The sequence below is a fragment of the Ornithorhynchus anatinus genome, chromosome 3 (assembly GCF_004115215.2).
Source record: "Ornithorhynchus anatinus isolate Pmale09 chromosome 3, mOrnAna1.pri.v4, whole genome shotgun sequence".
Lineage (NCBI taxonomy): Eukaryota > Metazoa > Chordata > Mammalia > Monotremata > Ornithorhynchidae > Ornithorhynchus > Ornithorhynchus anatinus.
In genome coordinates this window covers 117,230,618-117,252,849 of record NC_041730.1, presented here as the reverse complement: position 1 = coordinate 117,252,849, position 22,232 = coordinate 117,230,618, and the positions used below count along the sequence as shown (strand labels likewise).

The 22,232-nt window shown below is 40.3% G+C and overlaps 1 protein-coding gene across 19 annotated transcripts in view; it reads right to left on the bottom strand.

Annotated features, from left to right (window-relative positions):
- The window catches only part of KCNMA1 (potassium calcium-activated channel subfamily M alpha 1), an 879,166-nt gene that overhangs the window by 174,550 nt on the left and 682,384 nt on the right, over nt 1-22,232 (bottom strand). For all 19 annotated transcript variants that reach the window (XM_029059250.2, XM_029059251.2, XM_029059252.2 and 16 more), the window contains exon 15: nt 12,290-12,399. In XM_029059250.2, the coding sequence (XP_028915083.1) occupies nt 12,290-12,399 (110 nt within the window). The remainder of the gene's footprint in view (nt 1-12,289; nt 12,400-22,232) is intronic.

The window sequence follows — 22,232 nt, the reverse complement described above, 5'->3', positions numbered from 1 at the left end:
TGTGGCACAATGCTTAGACTATGTTGGGCATCAATTAACCAGTCAGTCAATAGTATTGATGGAGGGCTTATTCTGTGCAGAGCACTGTCCTAAGCATTTTGGAGATGTCAATAGCATACAATAGAGTACAATGCTGCCCACAAGGAAATACATGTTTTAACAGTTTATAACGTTAAGGATCAGAATAGAAATTTTAAAATTCCACTACCCAGGGTGTTCTATGAGAGAAGTTGTGGCTAGCTGCAAAATAATTATAGGTATATGGGAAAGGGCTTTTCAGGAAAAAAAGTCACTTGTCACAGAAACGTCTTAAACTAGCAATCTGCAATAAAATGGTTATAATAGCAAGTGAGATTATTTTTTTTTGGTAATTATTAAGTAGAGCTCTTTGAAATTTGACAATGACATTATACAAAGGCTTTTTTTTTCTCTTTTACTGCCGGCATCATCTGTTAACTACAGTAGTTGGAACACAGATGTTCCTGAATAAAAGCTCTTAAGAATCAGAGTGCAACTGTTTCTACCTACCCTGAGGGAAATAAACTGTTCTTGGCATTAAATTAACTCCCCACCACCCCCTGCCCTTACTGGAAAGATTATATGAATTAGACATGTAAACCTGCTGTCTGGTTTGCACCCTCCCCTTCACAGTGGGATCAATGTGTTGGGATGCAAAGGTGTAATATTGAGCCACGACATATTCTCTACTTTTGGTCTTTGTAGTAAGCACTGTTCATAGAAGAACATATTGCCTAGATGACATCAACCAACCAAAACAGGTGTCATTACAGATTCTTCAGAAAATTGGAGATTTTCATATAATTTACAGGAGACAAGATTACCTTTCAAATAAGAGAATGAAAAGGTTCAGATTTTGTTATAAAATAGGTTATTAAACTGGAAAGATCCTTTCTTTTAAGGAAGATGGAGGTTTAGGACTCAAAACAGGCTTCTCTGTTCTATATAATTTTGTTTTTTTCCAGATAGATGAGATAAAATGCTGACCAAATAGCAACAATTCTGACAGTATCAGCCCTTATTTACTCACTGCCTGACTGGGAGACTCTCAGTAGGCTGCATAGACTTAACCTCTCTGTACTCCAGTACAACGTACCAGCACTGTATTTATCCAGTGAATTTAATTCTCATGAGTGCAAATGATGGCATTTGTTAAGTGCTTAACTATGTGCCAGGCACTGTACTAATGACTGTGAACCTCCATTTTTATGTTAATCAAATTTTTTATTATTATTATTACTATTATTATGGTGTTTGTTAAGTGCTTACTATGTGCCAGGCACAGTACTAAGCACTAGGGTGGATACAACACTCAGGCCTGGGAGTCAGAAAGTCATGGGCTCTAATCCGAGCCCCACTATATTATGTGACCTTGGGGAAGTCACTTCACATCTCTGTGCCCCAGTCAACTCATCTGTAAAATGGAGATTGAGACTATAAACCCAATTTGCTTGTATCCACCCCAGTGCTTAGTACAGTGACTGGCACATAGTAAGAGCTTAACGAATACCACAATTATTATTATTGTTCTTATACAGGCAAATTGGATTGGACGCAGTCCCCGTCCTGAAAAAGGTTCAAAATCTTCATTCCCATTTTACAGATGAAGTAACTGAGGCACAGAGAAGTTGTCTGTCTCCCCCTTCTAGACTGTGAGCCCGTTGTTGGGTAGGGATTGTGTCTATCTGTTGCCAAATTGTACTTTCCAAAAGCTTAGTACAGTGCTCTGCACACAGTAAGCGCTCAATAAATATGATTGAATGAATGAATGAAGTGATTTGCCCAGGGTCAAACAGCAGGCAAGTGGTGGAGCTGAGATTAGAACCCATGACCTTCTGACTCCCAGGACTGTGCTCTATCCATTATGCCATGCTGTTCCATTTTTTGAGTGCTTACAGTGTGCAGAGCACTGTACTAAATGCTTACTCTTTTTCTTATTTGTAGGTCATTGAGACAAATCTCTCTGTACAAACTGATAGGATTGACAGGGACTCTGCTACATTTCTAAACCAGAAAGGAATAACTTTAAGAGTTCCACCCTCAACCCGCATCAAACTGTACTCTTCAGTAGAATCATCTGGGCTGAAGCTCATAAGAGTAATTCTGCTTCAGTGTTTCTCTGCTGAATGTACATAATTGTGTGCGTGTCTCATGGAAAACATGGTAGTGTAAGAAGAATCAAAACAAGTTATCTACTTGGAATGCTTTATTTTTATATCAGGCGTAATGTAATAGGAAGAGCATGAGCTTGGGAATTCAGTGACTCATATTCTAGTTTTAGCCCCTACACTTTCTGGCTGAGTGGCCTTGGGCAAGTCACTGAATTTCTCTGCACCTCAGTTTTTGTTTTTGTAGAAAAATGATCCAGAAGCAGATTGAAGTATGGACTTGAGTGGTGAGACAAGAGATTATAGAACAAGTCCCATATTGACAAGGAATAGATCTGATCTAATTATCTTATACCAATCCCATTTCTTAATACAGTACTTAGTACTTAATAAATCATAGCATTGTAATCAAGGGCCAAAGTACTCACTGCTTCTGTAATATAAAGGACCAACTTGGACTTTAAGGAAACATAAAAAATAAAACACTTTCAAAGGGACTGTTTCTTTTTCTCCTTGATCATCAAACTGGGACAACGGAAAAACCACTGATGGGGAGTCAGAGGACCTGGGTTTAATCTTGACTCTGTCTCAACTGCTGTGTGACCTTAGGCAAGTCACTCAACTTCTTTGTTCCTCAATTTCCTCATCTGTAAACTGGGGAATGTATTATCTGTTCACCCTCCTACATGACTGTCAGCCCTCTGTGGGGCAAGGTCTGGGTCTGAACTGACTACCTTGTAATTCCAGTGCTTAGTAGAATGTTTGGCACATAGTAACATTAATGATAACCACAATTATTAGTATGATTATTAGTATTAATGAACACCAATATATGTGTTCATTTTAGTGATCATGTCTACATGATTTTGGCTGCCAACAGAACTTCTTTTACTGGCTTTACCACCCGATCCTGAAAAAACCCTCCCTTGACCCCACGACTCCCTCCGGTTACTGCCGCATCTCCCCCCTACTGTTCCTCTACAAACCCCTTCGTAGAGGGAGTTTTCTTAAATTCCTCTTCTCCAATTCTCTCCTTGATCCCTTCCCATCAGGCTTCCTTCCCCTTTACTCTACAGAAACTGCCCTCTCCAAGATCACAACTGATCTCCTGCTTGCCAAATCCAATGGTCTATGCTCCATCCTCATCTTCCTCAACTTCTCAGTTGCCTTCGACATCGTCGACCCCCCCCCCCCATTTTTTTGGGAATATTATCCAACCTTGGCTTCAGTGACATTTGGCTTCAACCTTCAACCTTGCTAAAATTAACCCTTTCCCTCTCCATCCAAACTGCTACCACATTAATCCAAGCACTTATTCTATCCCACTTTGATTACTGTATCAGCCACTTTGCTGATCTCCCAGCCTTCTGATTCTCATCTCTCAAGTCCATACTTCAATCTGCTTCTGGATCATTTTTCTACAAAAACCATTCAGTCCCTATTTCCCTAATTCTCAAGAGCATCCAGTGGTTGACTGTCCACTTCTGCATCAAACAGAAACTCATTACCTTTGGCTTTAAAGCACAAATTCATCTTCCCCCCTTCTACCTTACCTCATTGTTTTCCTACAACAACCCAGCCTGTATAATGCATTCCTCTAAAGTCAACTTACTTCCTGTACCTCATTCTCATGTACCTCACTAACAACCTCTCATCCATGTCCTGCCCCTGGCCTGGAATGCCCTCCCTCCTCATATCTGGCAATTATTCTCCCCATCTTCAAAGCCTTATTGAAGGAACAACTCCTCCAAGAAGCCTTCCCCAACTAAACCCTAATTTCCTCTTCCACTCATTCACTGAATCATATTTATTGAGCGCTTACTATGTGCAGAGCACTGAACCAAGTACTTGGGGAGGTACAATACAACAATAAACAGACACATTCACATTCCCGCCAACAACAAACTTACTCCGTTCTGTGCCACCCTGGTACTCAGTTTGACACCCTTTATTCACCCCTGCCTCAGCCCCAAAGCACTTATTTGCATACCCATGTTATATTGTTCTCTTCCAAGTACTTAGTAGAGTGCTGTGCAGCCAGTAAGTGCTACATAAATACAGTTGATTAATTTGGCAAATGATTAATGATCATTAGTTGGTATATTTCATACTATGTGTCCTCATTTCTAATAAATCTCCCAAGTTTTCTTTTTACTTTTGGTTTTATCCCTGCTATGTAGCTCTATTAGGAAGATTCACAGTTCAAGGTTTTTAAAATTGGATAATATATTGCAGTTATGATTTTAATGTTTCTGTCTAGTGAAAATAGTGCTTTTAGAAGAAAAATCTTACACTGCCCTGAACGCATTAAGTTTGATTGGGCAAAAGCAGCCAAACTCAATGATATCCTTGATCATCAAACTTTATGTGTCAAAAACAAAATTCCTCATCAACTCAGGCAAACACTCCACATGACTGTCCTCTAATGGTAGACAACACCACCACCCTCCATGTCTCATAAACCCAAAAGGTTGGCATTATCCTCGAAAAATCTCTCTTATTCAATCCACACATTCAATCTGTCACCAAATCCTGTCAGTTCTACCTTCACAACATCTTGAGAATTTGCCCTTTCCTCTCCACCCACACCGCTTGCACCCAGATACAACATTTATTTTACACAACAATGGATACCTTATCAGCGTCTTTACTGAACTTCCTGCCTCCTATCTTTCTCCTTTCCAATCCATACTTCACTCTACTGCCTAGATCATTTCTCTGAAAAACAACCTCATCCATATCTTCCCTCTTCTCCAACACCTACCATAGCTGCCCATCCACTTCTACATCAAACTGTAACTCCTTACCATCAACTTGAAGGCACACAATCAGCTCTCCCCCTCCTATCTTTCCTCACTGATCTCCAACTATAATGCAACCCACACATTTCCCTCTTCTGAAGTCCTATTCTGTACCTTGATCTTGCCTATCCTTCCATCAACTCATTGCCCACATTCTCCCCCTGTGCTGGGAATCAATCCCCCTTTAAGACTCTCCTAAAAATACATCTCCTTCAAGAGACTTTCCCTAAATCCTTATTCCCCCCACCTACCCTCCCTTCTCTGTCATCTATAAACTCAATTCTGTAGCCCTTAAGGACTTAATAATAATAATTGTGGTATTTGTTAAGCACTCACTATGCGCCAGGCACTATACTAAGTTCTGGGGCAGATACACGATAATTGGGTTGGACACAATCCTTGTCCCACATAGGGCTTCCAGTCTCAATCCCCATTTTCCTGATGAGATAGTTGAGGAACAGGGATAGATATTTTTCCTATCTGTAATTTACTTCAATGTCAGCCTCACCCTCTGGATTGTAAGCTCCTTTTCGGCAGTCATTGTGTCTGCTAACTCTACTAACTCCCAAGCATTTATTACAGTGATCTGCATGGAATGATTGATTGATTGATCTCCTGTGTGATCATATAACCACATCTCAACCAGGGTTTGGGGTTCAGATATCTGGGGGAGAATATGTGTGACTGTTTTTACATAAATATTCAATCGGAAGTACAACCTACTTCAGAAATACGATAGTTCACCAAAGCCAGCCAGCTATTCCACATCAAATTGGAATTTTAACTACTCTATAGGCTGCAGAGGGACACAGAGAAACAGCATATTTTCAATACATCTTTTGTCCTAATCCCTTCTGAGCAGTAAAACCTAATACAATTAAGTTTTATATTTTTACAGTAATAAACGGCTAACTAATATGCTCACTGTGAGAGTCAGTACTTGAAATTTTGTGTGTTTGAAGCCTCATTCCTGATCATGTGGCTTCCTCTGCCTCCCATTCCACATCTAACCTTTACTTAATACTGTTTTTTTAATTAATGATAAAAAAACTAGGCTTCTCCTAGACTTTTTGAGAAGCACTTATTTCTCAAGATAAGAGGGGCCCATTCACTGGCATTGAAGTGATTGCCTGAGACTAAATTTGTTCCCAAAGAGAATAGACAACTGATCTGAAGGTAGAAACCAAGTCTCCACTCTATGTTCCAAGGACTAAATCAATCGATCAATCAATGGTATTTAATGAGGACTTACTGGGTGCAGAGAAGCGTATTAGGTGCTTGGGAGAGAATAATATAATAGAGTTGTAGACATAACCCCGGCCCACAAGGAATTATGGTCTAGAGGGGGAGATATAATTTAAAATAAATTATAGATAGGCGAAATGGAAAAAATAAGGATATGTACGTAAGTACTGTGAAGATGAATATCAATAATATTGGTATTTGTTAAGTGCTTACTATGTGCAGAGCACTGTTCTAAGCGCTGGGGTAGACACAGGGGAATCAGATTGTCCCACGTGGGGCTCACAGTCTTAATCCCCATTTTACAGATGAGGGAACTGAGGCACAGAGAAGTAAAGTGACTTGCCCACAGCCACACAGCTGAAAAGTGGCAGAGCTTTAAGGGGTAAAGATTCAAGTGAATAGGCATTAGAGAGGGTAGGGTGAATAAGAGAAATCGAGACCCTAGTCAGCAAAGTCCTTTTGAAGGAAGTATGACTTTTTTCAGAAGGCTTTGAAGGTAGGGAGAACAATCGCCCATTGGATATGAAGAGGAAGGGTGTACCGGGCCAGAGGGAGGATGTGGACAATAGGTTGGTGATGAGAAAGATGGGATGGAGATACAGTGAGCAGGATGGCATTAGAGTAGAGGCCAGTAGGCTGGGTTGTATTCATTCATTCTTTCAGTCGTATTTATTGAGCGCTTACTGTGTGCAGAGCACTGTACTAAGCACTTGAACAGAACAATTCAGCAATGAAGAGAGACAATACTTGCCCACAAAAGGCTGACAGTCTGGAGTGGGGGAGAGAGACATCATTACAAGTGAACACGCATCAATATAAATAAATCGATTTATAGGTATATATATATATATATATATATATATATATAAGTGTTGAGGGATGGGGATAGAGAGGGATGAGCAAAGGGAGTAAGTCGAGGCAACGTGGAAGGGAGGGGGAACTGAGGAAAAGGTGGCTTAGTCTGGGAAGGGCTCTTGGAGGAGATGTGCCTTCAGTAGGGCTTTGAAGAGGGGGAAAGAGTGATTGTTTGGGGGATTTGAGGAGGGAGCACATTCCAGACTAGAAGTAGGACATGGGCCAGGGGCCGGTGGCGAGGCAGGTGAGATTAAGGCACAGTGAGAAGGTTAGCACTAGAGGAGCAGAGACTGTGGGCTGGGATATAGGAGAGAAGGGAGGTGAGATAGGAAGGGGGAAGGTGATGGAGAGTTTAAAGCCAACAGTGAAGAGTTTTTGTTTGAAACGGAGGTTGAGAGGCAATCACTGGAGATTTTTGAGGAAGGGGGTAACATGCCCTGAATGTTCCTGTAGAAAGATAATCCAGAGTGGAGTTAAGTATGGACTGAAGTGGGGAGAGGCAGGTGGTCGGGAAGTCTGATGCAGTAGTACAGTTGGGATAGGAGGAGTGATTGTACAAACATGGTAGCGGTTTGGTTGGAGAGGAAAGGGGTGGTAGTAGAGGATCAGCGAAGTAAGGAAGAAGAGGGAGAGATTATTGAGAGAGCCTTAAAGCCATTAACAATTGTAAGGAGTGTTTGTTTGATGTGACTACGTAATGGGTAACAATTGGAGGTTTACGAGGAATGGGGAGGCATGGACTGAACATTTTTTTATAATAATGACCCAGGCCTCCATGAAGATTTCTTTCTTTTTTTTTTTAACAAAAATCAAATGATAAAAGTAGTTCATAAAAACAAAATACATTAAAACATCTTTAAATAAAATTTTCCTTAGGTCTGATTTCTGTCATTCCGCAAGCGAACCCTCTAATCTACTTCTAAACAATTTTCTAATCTTGGTTTCCCATAATAATGATGGTATTTGGTAAGCACATAATGTGTGTCAATAACTATTCTAAATTCTGGGGCAGATACAAGTTAACCAGGTTGGACACAGTTCCAGACCAACATGGGGCTCACAGTCTTAATCCCCTATTTAGAGATGAAGTAACTGAAGCACAGAGAAGTTAAGTGACTTGCCCAAGGTCACACAGCAGAAAAGTGGTAGACCTGGGATTAGAACCCATGTCCTCTGATTCTCAAACCTGTATTCTATCCACTTGGCCGTGCTAAAACTCCCCCATCATATTTTAAGCCCTTGGAGGGCAGGGATTACGTTTACCAATTTTATTTTGTCAGAGTCTCCCATGCACTTAGGACAGTTCTTTGCACACTGCAAGTTCTCAGTAAATATCATTGATTGATGAATCAACATTACTCTAAGAGAAGGTAGACACAGCATAGCTGTGGATAGAGCATTATTAATTATTATTACTATAGCACGGGCCTGGGAGTCAGAAGGACCTGGGTTCTAATCCAGACTCCACCACATGTCTGCTGCGTGACCTTGGGCAAGTCACTTAACTTCTCTGCGTCTCAGTTATCTCATCTGTAAAATAATTGAGACCGTGAGCTCTGCATGTGATGGGGACTGTGTCCAACCTGGTTAGGTTACATTTACCCCTGTGTTTACTACAGTGCTTGGCACATAGTAAGCAATTAACAAACACCGTTAAAACAAACATACAACCCCCCCCCCCCCCGGAAAAGTGTGCACCCACTAAGTAAATGGAAAAAGGTGATATAAGGACAGGCTGGGGCAAAAATGACCTTTCTCTAAGGTGTCATTAATCTCTCATCTGTCCAACCTTTAATAATAATCTCCCTTTCACAGTCCCTTAATTATTATTTATATAACTGTAAACTCCCAATATAAAAGCCTGACAAGATTTGCATGGTCAGCTAGGAAAACTGCATGAGAATTCATGGTCCTGTCACAAAACTAAAACTAATCAGTCTATCAATCAATGGCATTTATTAAGCACCTAGTATGTGCAGACAATTTATTTCCTTATGCCTAAACTGACAATGTCCAGGGTTAGCCTGGTTAGCCTGGATTTTTACAGTTGTGCTGGGCCCTTTCAGAGAAATATAAACCATTCTAGAAGTAGGTCTAATATTGCAAACTTTAATTGTTGAAAAGCCCAAGTCTGTGCCATAATGGAGCACTGTGGCCTAATGGAAAGAGCACAGGACAGAGAATCAGAGGACCTGGGTTCTATAACCGGCTCAATCGTGAGCCCACTGTGTGACGATGGCAGTTGCTTAACTTTTCTGTGGCTCAGTAACCTCATTTGCAAAATGATAGTTTCAATACCTGTTTACTTCTTACTTAGATTGTGAGCTCTATGTGGGACAGGGATCGCAAAATGACAATTTCAATACCTGTTTTCTTCTTACTTAGATTGTGAGCTCTGTGTGGGACAGGGACAGTTTTTGACTTAATTCTTTTTATATCTTCCCCATTGCTTAGAACAGTGTTTGACACCAAGTAAGCACTTAAAAATCAGCACTTACTATTATTATGACCATCATTATTTCTGAGTAAGAGTATACTTGTTATGAACTCAGCAATCTGGAATTTGTAATCGGAACATCTCAGAGTGCTGGGGAACTTTAAGTATATAATGGAAGCTTATATCAGAGAAACAGAAAATACTGAAAAGAGCATCAATAGTGGATGTTCCCATTTAACTAAAAAAAACCCTCTAAAAAACATTAAATCACAACTCCACCTTTTGTAACAATAATAATAAGTTGGTATTTGTTAAGCGCTTACTTATTACAGCACCTGGCAATAATAAGCATTTAACAAATACCATTAAAATAAACAAATACACAAACCCCTCCAAGTGCACACCCACTAAGTAAATGGCAAAAGGTGATATAAAGAGATATCTGATATATATATATATCTTAATAGCTTACTATGTGCTGAGCCCTGTTCTAAGCACTGGAGTAGATACAAGGTAATCAGGTTGTCCCATATGGGGCTCACACACTTTTAATCCCCATTTTACAGATGAGGTAACTGAGGCACCGAGAAGTTAAGTGACTTGCCCAAAGTCACACAGCTGATAGGAGGCAGAGCGGGGATTAGAACCCATCCTTCACTAATGCCTTCAATAATGAATCTTAATAGTAATGATGGTGGTTACTTTTTGTCAAGCACCACGCTGGCTTAGATAAAAGTTTGCAGGCTAAGAGGGCAGGAGAATGGTATTTTACCTCATTTACAGATGAGGAAACTAAGGCACAGGGAATTGAAGGAAATTGACCAAGTTCCTAGAGCAGACAAGAGGTAGAGCTCTGTCTAGACCCAGGGTCTTCTGACATTCAGTTTCAGGATCTATCCACTTGGGTCATGGATGGTCATTCCTAGCACTGCCCACTGCTTCCCTCTCCCTATTCCCTTCCATTTCACTCCTCCAACCTCCTTATCCCTTCCTCAACTGATGTACGACTACTTGGGCATGCCCACACACCCGCACACATACACACATTCAGCACCTCTGCACTGAGTTCCAACTTTACGACACCTTCTGTTGGCACCTTAGCTCCAGAGAAAATAAATGACGCTCCAGTTCCTAGTTTGCGTTCAGTGAAATGGCAGCCTGCTCGCTGATGAAATTCTCATCTCTAGTGCGTTATGAATCTACCCCTTTAGCAATGAATTCTTCCAGCCCCAAGGAATGGCAAATTATAGTTCCACTCAGTGCTATAAAATGTTATTGGTTGCATATTGTTTTAGTGCACCACGTAATTACGGAAATTGCTCTGAAAATCTGTATATTTTATCTATACTTTAGTTCATCCAGAATGCTCCCCAATTCTTTTTCTCCTTCATGAACCAGTTTAAAATATATTTGGGTGTCCTTTATGCCATCTGGAAATTAAATAGCCAATTCTTACTGTAATGAAAATACTTGTGTGTCAGCCCAGTGATATACAACACTACACTCTAATTACGGCTGTGCTTTAATTAACCTGAATTGAAGAGTGTTATCATTAAACTGCTGGTAACTTTGAGTTATAGCTTTTCTTTAATTTAAACTAGAAAACACAGATAATTAAGCCTCCAGATAATCAAATGCTTGAGGAGAGCTTCAATGTTTTGGGATGTTCCTAAATCTCATTAAACGTCCTTCCTTTATTGATTATTTCTACCTCAGCTGTATCATTGTGTTAAAGGAATAATAGTTCTAAATTGAAAACATTCTTAGTCACATCAGGATTACTTTTATTTCCAGAAACCAAGAGGAACACATACTTAATTATCTAACAACAGGATAAGTCTGGATGATTTTCTCTTCCTCATTAACCTATTTTGTATGAAAGTAACTCAATCAAATAGTATTTATTTAGGCATTAGGAAGACAGATATGACCTCCTCCCATTCAGTTTATTCAATACAGTGGTTTCAAGAGTCTAAGACAGTGCAACGTGTTGTTTCAAAATGCTCAATTAATCCAGATTGACTGAAGGGTAAGTGAAAATATTTAGTGAATAACCTGCAAGTTGGGTAAATTAAGAACACTAAACATTTTTTTTTAATGATGAAGAAGAAAGCCAAGGTGGAGACAGTTCTTTGGCTAGAGTCTGAAGATCAAAACTGAGTACACTCAGTCTCAGAAAGAGACTTGATAAATGATATAGTGTCAAGATAAAAATCATTTTCCAAATCCTACTCACTTTTCCAACATTTTTTGTGCATTCAGTTTTTCACAGATCTGAAGGGCTGAAATTATAGGAACTGCCTTTAGGGGGAACGAGGAAGGTGAGGAATGATTGCTCAGATTTCAGTGTTGGCAATCCAGCTGTTAAGGATATTTTTCACATCCTGCAAGACCTTTGTGCGGAATTCAACACTTGATGGTGAGATTGGATAGTGAAATTGGAAGGGAAAATGATTTTTCCTCACAGGAAGATTGCAAGACCTTTCCCAGGAAATCTGAGACACAGGTTTTCATATTAGTTAATACGAAATTAATACTTACATGCAAAAATCTGCATGCAGGTTGACAAAACTTTACTTCAAATAAGTAAACTAAAATCAATGAATTAATTCTTGAAATTTATGGCAAATGTGGTGTCAGACAGAAAGGTGAGACCCATAGTAAATTGAGAGAATTGGCTGGAAACCCCTTCATTTTTCAAGGGCATGAAGCAGTCTGGGACACAGGGACCACTATGGAGGTTTGTCATCATACAAGAGCCCTTCTCCAATGAAACTCTTGATATTTCCTGAGAACAGAAGAATATATTGTTAATGTCTACTTACTCACAAACTGTAGGGAAGGACAGACCCACGAAGGCACTAGATAGATATTCTGTATACATTTCATTAGAGACTCCTTCCAGATAGTACTTCTGCCATGTATCCTCCTCAATCTAAGAGAGAAACACAGGAGCGGGATTGGAACAAAAATGGATTGGTTTTAAATGTAAAGGAGCTTGAAAAATAATTGATTTAATGTAAAGATAGTTGTAAAAAACGATTAACATGAAACTGGCAAGACCACTTTGATCACCTAGAACAAGTATTGGTAACATATCAAAAGGAGGAATGGGAGCACATTATACATTGGTCCTGATTTCTAAGCCCGATGACTCACCTTCACCACATTTTCCAGATTGGCCCTCCAAACACTTAGGAGAGTGCAAATCAGTCAATATTGCTGATTGATTGATTCCTCACTTAATGGCAACTTCACTACCAGGTATTTCAGAGAACTCTAAAAGATCATTTGAGGTGAAAAGACTAGGACATAGCAATTACATACTAAGCTAAGATGTCTGAAGAAACTGGAAATGGAACATTTTGTCACTGCTAATAACTTTTTTTCTCTGTTTGTATAGTTCAGGTTTTAGTTCCTGAGCCACACTGATATATTAGCTAACTGCAGTTGCGTATGATAATATCCATCCCAGTTGAATGTATTTCAATTAGAATTTTTTTCCTATGTAACATTGCATTTTGTAAAATTTTAATAAACTATGTTGAGACAATCCAATTTTTTTAAAAAAGGCCTTTAATCAGTCTGGGAACTATGAGAATTGTAACTTTTTCCTATTACAACACATTTCACATGAGATGTAGAATACTTTGATTATCATTCTTTTTTGGTTCCTTAGAAAATATTTTCAAGCCCTTTCTTGGGCACTTCACTCTTTCACTGTTTCCTTTATCTTCCAAGAAAGTCCTCGTAACTCTGAAGTCTTCTGTAGAACAATCTACATATTTTGTAATTTGAGCTTATTGTTTCAAGTTCAAGAGAAGAGTGCTTAGTTTGTTCACATATACTGGGGTTGGTTTTACCATGTAACTGAATCTTTTCAAACTCCTTGTGTGAGTTGTCTTATATTTATTGAACACTTACTGGTAGAGTGCAATATAACAACATAACAGACTTGGTAGACACAACGTCCCTGGTTCTTCTCCTCTAACTTAATCCTCCTCAACTTTTCTGCTGCCTTTGACTCGTGAGGACCATGCCCTTATCCTGGAAATGTTGTCCAACCTTGGTTCCAATGACTCTGTCCTTTCCTTGTTCTCCTCCTGTCCTTCTGACCTCTTCTCAGTCCCTTTCACTGGTTCCTCCTCTGCCTCCCAACTTTTAACTGTGGGGGTCCCTCAAATTCCGGTTCCCCTTCTATTCTCCATCTGCACCCAATCCCTTGGAGAACTCTTTTGCCTAAGGGAGTTATCTTCAGACATTGACTCCATTACCTCTCCTCCATGTCTCTTCTTAAGACCCTCCAATCTGGCTTCCGGTCCCTCCGCTTCACAGACATCTTCCTCTCAAAGGTAATCAGTGGTCACTTTCTTGCAAACTCCAACGGCCCCTACTCCATCATTATCTTACTCAGCCTCTCAGTTCCCTTCAACATTGACAATCATCCCATTCTCCTGGAAATATTATCCAGCCTTGGCTTCACTAACACCACCCATTACTGGTTCTCCTCCTCTCTCTCCGGCTGCTCCTTTTCAGTCTCTTTCACAGGCTCCTCCTCTTCCTCCCACCCCCTAACTGTGGGAGTGGCTCACGTCTTAGTTCTGGGTCCCCTTCTATTCTCCATCTACACTCACGCCCTTGGAGAACTCATTTGCTCCCATGGCTTCAGTTCCTGCAGCTATGCAGATGATTCCCAAGTCTACATCTCCAGTTTTGATCTCTCTCATCTGCATTCACATTGCCTCCTGGCTTCCAGACATTTCTACCTGGATGTCCCACCAACATCTACTCATCATATTCCCATCCATCCCTGCCCTCCCCATGATTTTCCCATCTTAACACCACCATTCTTCCTGTCTCACAAACTTGTAGCCTGACATTATCCTCGACTTATCACTCTCACTCCCTTCACGTATTCAGTCTGTCACCAAATCCCGTCAATTCAACAGTCACAAAGCTAAAATTCATCTTCTTCTCCAACCAAACTGTGACCATATTAATCCAAACACTTATCTTTCCCCGCCTTGATTACTGCATCAGTCTTCTTGCTGACCTCCCCACTTCTTGTCTCTCCCCACTCCATTTCATACCTCACTCTGCTGGCTGGGTCATTTTTCTACAAAACCATTCCGTCCACGTTTCCCCACTCCTCAAGATCCTCTAGTGGTTGCTCAGCTATCTCCACATCAAGTGGAAACGCATATCAGAAACTCATATCAGAGGCTTTAAAGCACTCAATCACCTTGCTCCTTCCTGACTTCCCTGATTTCATATTGCAACCCAACCCACACACTTCTCTCATTTATTTCCAATCTACTTACTGTATTTCAATCTCGTCTATCTCAGCACTGACTCCTGGCTCACACCCTGCCATTGGCCTGGAATGTCTTCCCTTTTCATAACCAACAGATGGTCACATCCCCCATCTTCAAAGTTTTATTAAACACATATCTTCAAGAAGCCTTCCCCAAGAGAAGCAGCATAGCTCAGTGGAAAGAACATGGCCTCGGGAGTCAGAGATAGTGGGTTCTAATCCCGGTTCTGCCACTTGTCTGCTGTGATCTTGGGCAAGTCACTTAACTTCTCTGTGCTTCAATTCTCTCATCTGTAAAATGGGGATTAAGGCTCTGAGCCCCATGTGGGACAAACTTATTATGTTGCATCTACCCCAGCGCTTAGAACAGTGCTTGGCACATAGCAAGCGCTTAACAAATACCAACATTATTATTCATTTCCTCTTCTCCCACTCCCTTCTGCAATGCCCTTACACTTGATTTGCACCCTTCATTCACCCTTGCCTCAGCCCTACCACACAAATGCACATATCCATTATGCATTTATTTATATTAATGTCTGTCTCCCCTCCCTGACTCTATACTGTAAACCCTTTGGTGGCAGGGAATGTGTTTATTAACTCCATTATATTGCACTCTCCCAGGCACTTAGTAAACTGCTCTGCATACTGTATGCACTCAGTAAATTAATTGAATTGAATTATTTTGCTCAACGTCTTCTTTTACCATTTCTATGCTGATGATTCCCAACTCTATCTCGCCAATACTGATCTTTCTCCCTCTCTGCATTTCCGCATTTCCTCCAGCCTTCAGGACACCTCTACTTAAATGTCCCTCCCACAACTCAAATTTACTGTGTCCAAAACATACTCTTCATCGTTCCAACCAAATCTTGTCCTCCCTGTCAATTTCCTATTGCAGTAGACAAAACCAACATCCTCCAAGCTCTAGATTATAAACTTGATGTGGGCAGGGACCATGGGTACCAACTCTGTTGTACTGTACTCTCCCAACAGCTTAGTACAGTGCTCTGCACACAGTAAGCACTCAATAAATACCATTTATGATGACAAGCCCAAAAGGTTGGCATCATTCTTGACTCACCTTTAGCATTCAACCCACAGATTCAATCTGTCAACAAATCCTGTGCTACTTTCACAACATCTTTAGAATTTGCCCTTTCCTCTTCATCCAAATTACTATCATGCTGATTCAGGCACTTGTCATTTCCTGTTTTGACTACTGCATCAACCTCCTCGCTGACCACCCTGCCTCCTTTCTCTTCCCTCTCTAGACCATAATTCACACTGCTGTCAGGATCATTTTTCAGAAAAAAAATATTCTGCCTATATCAACCTACTCCTCCAAAACCTCCAGTGGTTGCCCATCCACCTCCACATCAATTGAAAACTCCTTAGAGTCAGCTTTAATGCTGTCAATCAGTTTGCCCCCTTCTTCCTTACCTCACTGATCTCCTATGACAACCCAATCCACACATACTCCACTCCTCTAAAGAGAAACTAGTGTCTCCTGCCATGGACATCTTGCCCACATCTTCCTTCAGACCTGGATTTCCTTCCACCTTTGCATCTGCCAGTCCACCACTCTCCCCACTTTTAAATCCTTCCTTAAATCGTATCTATCACAATAGACCTTCCCTGACTTGGTCCTTATTTCCCCTATCCACCCTGCCCTTACCATCAACTATGACTTGGCTGTACCCATTAAGCACTTTGATACCCCACGGCCCAGTGGCAAGAGCACGGGCCTGGGGAGTCAGAAGGTCCTGACTTGTCTGCTGCATGAATGGGCAAGTCACTTCACTTCTCTGTGCCTCAGTTACCTCATCTGCACAATGGAGAATGGGACTGTGAACCCCAAGTGAGATACGGACTGTGTTCAACCTTGTTTGTAGGTATCCACCCCAGAACTTAATACAGTGCCTGCCACGAAGAAAGCTCTTAACAAGTACCACAACTATTTTAGCACTTACGTAAATATCATTATAATTATGATTTGCTCATTTGTGTCATTTATATTAATTCCCACCTCCCCTTATATACTGTAGCTTCTTGTCGGGGGGTTGCATCTACCAACTCTATTATATTGTACTTTCCAAGCCCTTAGAACAGTGTCTGTACAGAATAAGAACTCAGTAAATGCCACTGATTGTTTGATTGATATAGATATTCATTAGTATTTACTGAACACTTACTATGTGCAGAGCACTGTACTAAGCTTGGAATGTACAATTTGGCAACATACAGAGACAATCCCTGCCCAATGATGGGCTCACAGTCTAAACAGGGGAGACAGACAGCAAAGCAAAACAGAACAAAACAAAATAAGACAACATCATCAAGATAAATAGAATCATGGACATATACACCTCATCAACAAAATAAATAGGGTAATAAATAATATATACAAATATGCACAGTGCTGAGGGTGGGGGGAGGGGGAGAGCAGAGGGTTGGGGGGAAGGGGAGGGGAGGAAAAGGGGAGGGAAAGGAAGGGCTCAGTCTGGGAAGGCCTCCTGTGGGAGGTGAACTCTCAGTAGGGCTTTGAAGAGGGGAAGAGAGTTTGTTAGTAGATCCATAGCCACATAGGGTTACATGCATGAATAAAAAAATGACTGCTAACTCTAGGTATTGATTGGGATATGATTCATTTTGAATGGTAAAATCTCAGCCGAAAAGCATATTTTCTGTCGACATGCTTTTAGTGCTGAATGACCAAATTATTTCATTTAAATAAGAACTTTCACATTTTGAAAAATAGAAATTTTACAAAGTAGTTAGTAAAAAGAAACCACAATTATAGTGAGCTGTGGAAACATCTGGTCATCAAGGATGAGAGTAATAACTAGTGACACAGAAACAACCAAAACAACAAGTGCAATTACTTGCAACAGAGAGAACAGCTTACAGTACTTGCCTTTTTGACATGCATGCTATTATCAACCACTATGATACACAACTACAGCATTTATAAAAGGCAGAATTTTTAAAAAGCACACCTTAATGGAGGCCTATTATCTACATCTCAATTACTCAAAATTTTAATTTTGCACTTTCAAAAATCATATGATCTACTTTGAACAAAATTACATAATTACAGTAAGACGTTCTGGCTACGAGGAAAGCCAAAATTGAGTTATAGGAAAAAAAGGTGTGTAGTTCATGACCCAAGATGTAATACAAAATCCAACTGGCTTTGTGCATGTACAAATTTAAGAACAATATGGGCAACCTGCTAAGGGCAGAAATGTTAATGGGTATTAATGGAGAAAGGATCTGGAAAATCAGCTTGCTCAAGAGATTTTTTTTTCCTTGGGGGCCATTACACAATTTATCAATAATAATATTGGGAATACTATAGAGACAGAGCTTATCACAGATCTAAATCAAAATCTCTGGCTTCTCATATTTACATGTCTTAACAAAAGGCTCATTAATGACATGATTCGGTTTGAGTCCTAGGAAATAGCTTATGGCATCTGATAGTGTACAGCATCTACAAATCTATACTCAATTTTATCCCAGTCTTATAGACATCACCAATGGGGGAGTACATGGGCCGAAAATGTCCACAATCCCAGCCGTACGATGCACCCAGGGACAACTGTCTACTATGTGGTCTTTAATTTAAAAAGGAGCCACAATGGATTGCAACTTAAAAAAAAAATCTTTGCTGCTTCTGTACAATTTTTACCATTAATTTACTTTTGACTGATGGGAATATATAATTCTACTGGTATTTAAACCACAAAATTTAAGGCACAGAAATGAAAAGTCAAGGAAAAGTGCCAAAGTGAATTTTTCAGCCGCTCAATAATCAATCATAGGAGAAACACATCCTGAGGCAACAATTCATCTATGTCTAACATGTCAAACTACAGCTGTTTTAGAGAGAATCAGGACAGAAAGTCTTGCAGTGTGATGTATAGTAAGGTTTTAATCAAGTCTATCATTGTATAGTCATGCAATTGTTGTTGCCTAGATGTGCAGACAACTATGTATACACCAACTTCTCCTATAACCAGGGGTTTCAATCTTGCAGGGTCCCATGGTAAGGAAAACTCAGATTGTAATACTTTACTCTGTGTCTAGAAAATCCTCTCGTCACAAACACAGAGGCTCTTCAATACTTCAATTTCAGTTTCGCTTGAAGCTTGATGCCACATTGGCACAACAGTCTGACGGCTTTCTAAAGGGCAGGCCAAACTTCTTGATTTAGTTCTCTACGTTCTGGGCTCTCAGGCCATTATTGAAGAGTGTGCTAATTTGACAGCAGAATTCAGTGACAGCATTCAGTTCTGATGATCTGCAGATGTATGTTGGGTTTTTCTGGAACAGGCTATTACATAACCTCAGCAGTTTTCAGAATTGGTCAATACAAAGAAATAGGTGAATTGTAAAATGGTTCACACTTTCCCAGTTATTTGTGCCTGTTTATGAGTGTGTTCTTGGATCACAGTCATATAGAAAAATGACTCCTGCGTCACTTTTTAAGACTTTCTGCATTGCTCGGTTGGGGAGTTGGAAGGACTTCCTAGATGATTTAAATATATTCTTCCTCTCCATTTTCAGGCTCCTATTTCTATCCTACAGCTTGTCTACATAGAATCAAGGTCAGGCATTCAACACATAATCCATGGAGAAGCAGTAGGGTTTAGTGATAGAACACGGGCCTGGGAGTCAGATGGACCTAGGTTGTAATCTCAGCTCCACCACATGTCTATTGTGTGACCTTGGACAAGTCACTTAACTTCTCTGAGCCTCAGGTACCTTCTCTGTAAAATGGGAATTAAGAGTGTGAGCCCCATGTTGGACAGGAACTGTGTCCAACCTGAATAACTTGGATCTACACCAGCACTTAGAACAGTGCTTGTCATATAATAATAATAATGTTGGCATTTGTTAAGTGCTTACTCTGTGCCGAGCACTGTTCTAAGTACCAGGTTAGATATGAGGTAATCAGGTTGTCCCAGCTGGGGCTCACAGTCTTCATCCCCATTTAGAGATGAGGTAACTGAGGCACAGAGAAGTTAAGTGACTTGCCCAAGGTCACACAGCTGAGCTGGGATTATAACCCATGAGCTCTGACCCCCAATCCTGTGCTCTTTCCCTTAAGTCATGCTGCTTCTCAACAAATACTACCATTATTATTATTATGTCCATCTAAAGTCCAATTTCCGCCAAAAAGTCTTCCCAATTAGTTCTCAGCACTCCAAGTCAACAAACTCACTACCCATTTCCAGAAGCTAAGCACTTATTTATACCTATTTTATGGACTTTTGTATATATGCTATTCAATTGTGCATGTAATATTTTGAGCACGCTACTTGTAAATATTTTATGGCTCCCTCCACCATTAGACTGTAAAGCCCTTGAGGGCAAGAAACGTGCCACCTCTCTGTTTTGTACTTCCCAGTACTATACTACTAGTAGAGCAAATTGGAGGTGAATATAACTGACAGTCATAAATACTGTTGGGCCCCATTATACAACACATTCATACTAGAGATATGAATGGAACTGTTCAAATCTTTAGTTTGCAAACAACATGTTTGGTTCAAAAGTTAGTATGTTGGTAAGAAATGGTAGCTTCTGGAATGGTTGGGGAACTCCATACAACTCAATGCTGAACTTAACAACTGGAAACTAAATTTTGTTTGTTACATTTTCTGCTCTTGTTCCTGTCCGAACACCTTGAATGGGTTGTCTGTATTCATTGCCTCCCTTTTCTCTCACCCAACTTCTATCTTGATCCATTACAAATGGGTTTTCTCTACCTCCTTTTCATGAAGACCACACTCTTCCAGATCGTACAATCAAGTATCACGGGCACGGGTCTGTCCTAATTCTCCTTGACTTCAAGACCAACCTCCAGCACTACTGATGAATCTCTACTCCTCTACAACCTAGCTACTTGCTTTCAAGTAGCTAAGTATATATTCTCCTGGTTCTCCTACTACATCTTTTATCTGTTCTTATCAGTTTCCTCTTCTGGCACTTTGGCTACCTCCCACCCATTTCTGCGAGTGACTCAAGACTCTGTTCTGAGGCCCTTACTTTTCTTGGGCTACATCCACTCCTCTACAGCTCATACACTGACACAATTCCAGTTAACATTTCTATGCCGATATAACAACCAGTGGTATTTATTGAGGACTTACTGTGTGCTGGAAGAACACTGACCTAAATACTTGGAAGAGTACAGTAGAATAGAATTGGTAGACAAGATTTCTCCCCACAAGGCGCTTTCAGTCTATAATAGGAGTGCAGGCATTTGAATAACATCTACCTCATTATCTCCAATCTCTCTACAATTATGCAAGATTCTTTACATGGCTGTCCCACTGACATCTTAAACTGAATTCATCTTCCTTCCTATACCCACAATCTCCTAACCCCACCATATTGTTGACAACTCCATAAATCTCTGTGTCCCAGAAACCTGTAACTTTGGTGTCATCTTTGACTCTACCATCCCATTCACTGTTACTAAATTCTGCCAGTGGTTTCTTTGCAATATTTCTTATATCCTCCCCATTCTTTCCAATCAAATGACCATCATCCTGTTTCGTGCCCTAATCTTTGCTAAAATGGATTTTTTTATAAATCCATTCACTTATAACCCTAGTTTTAAGCAATCAAAGTGCTTGGGATAATACAAGTCAGTAAAGTCGACAGACATGATCCTTGCCTTCAAGGAGCCAACAATCTATTGGTGGAGGCAGATGTCAAAATAAATTTCAGATTGGGAAAGTTGTAGTGCATAAGGATATGGACAAGATTTTTGAGGGGCTAGGGACAGGGTAACTGTTTTCCTTCAAAAACGTTCAAAGTTTTCCCACTCCTCAAGAAACACCAGTGGTTGCCCATCCACCTCTGCATCTAGCAAAATTTCCTCACCATTGGCTTTAAAAAGCACTTAACCATTTTACCCCTTCCTACCTCACCTCGCTGCTCTCCTACTCCAAAGCAGCCTGTACACTTTGTTCTTATGGTGGTAACCTGCTCACAGTACCTTGATCTCATATATCTCACTGCTGACCTCCTGTTCACATCCTACCTCTGGCCTGGAACACTCTCCCTCCTCGTATTAGAAAAATAATTGCCCTTCCTGACTTCAAAGCGTTATTGAAGGCACATCTCCTCTGGAAGGCTTTCCTCTCTTCTCCCACTTCCTTCTGCGTGGCTTATATGTGCTCCTTCATTCATCTTCCCTCCCTTTCCCACAGCACATATGCATATATCTGTGTATATATATGTAAATTATTTATTTATTTATGTATTTGTTTATATTAATGTCTGTCTTCCCCTCTAGACTGTGAGCTTGCTGTGGGCAAGGAGTGCGTCTGATGTTATATTGTACTTTCCCAAGCACTTAGTATAGTGCTTTGCACACAGTAAGCACTCAGTAAATATGATTATTATTAATAGTAGTAATAAAAATAATAACAGAA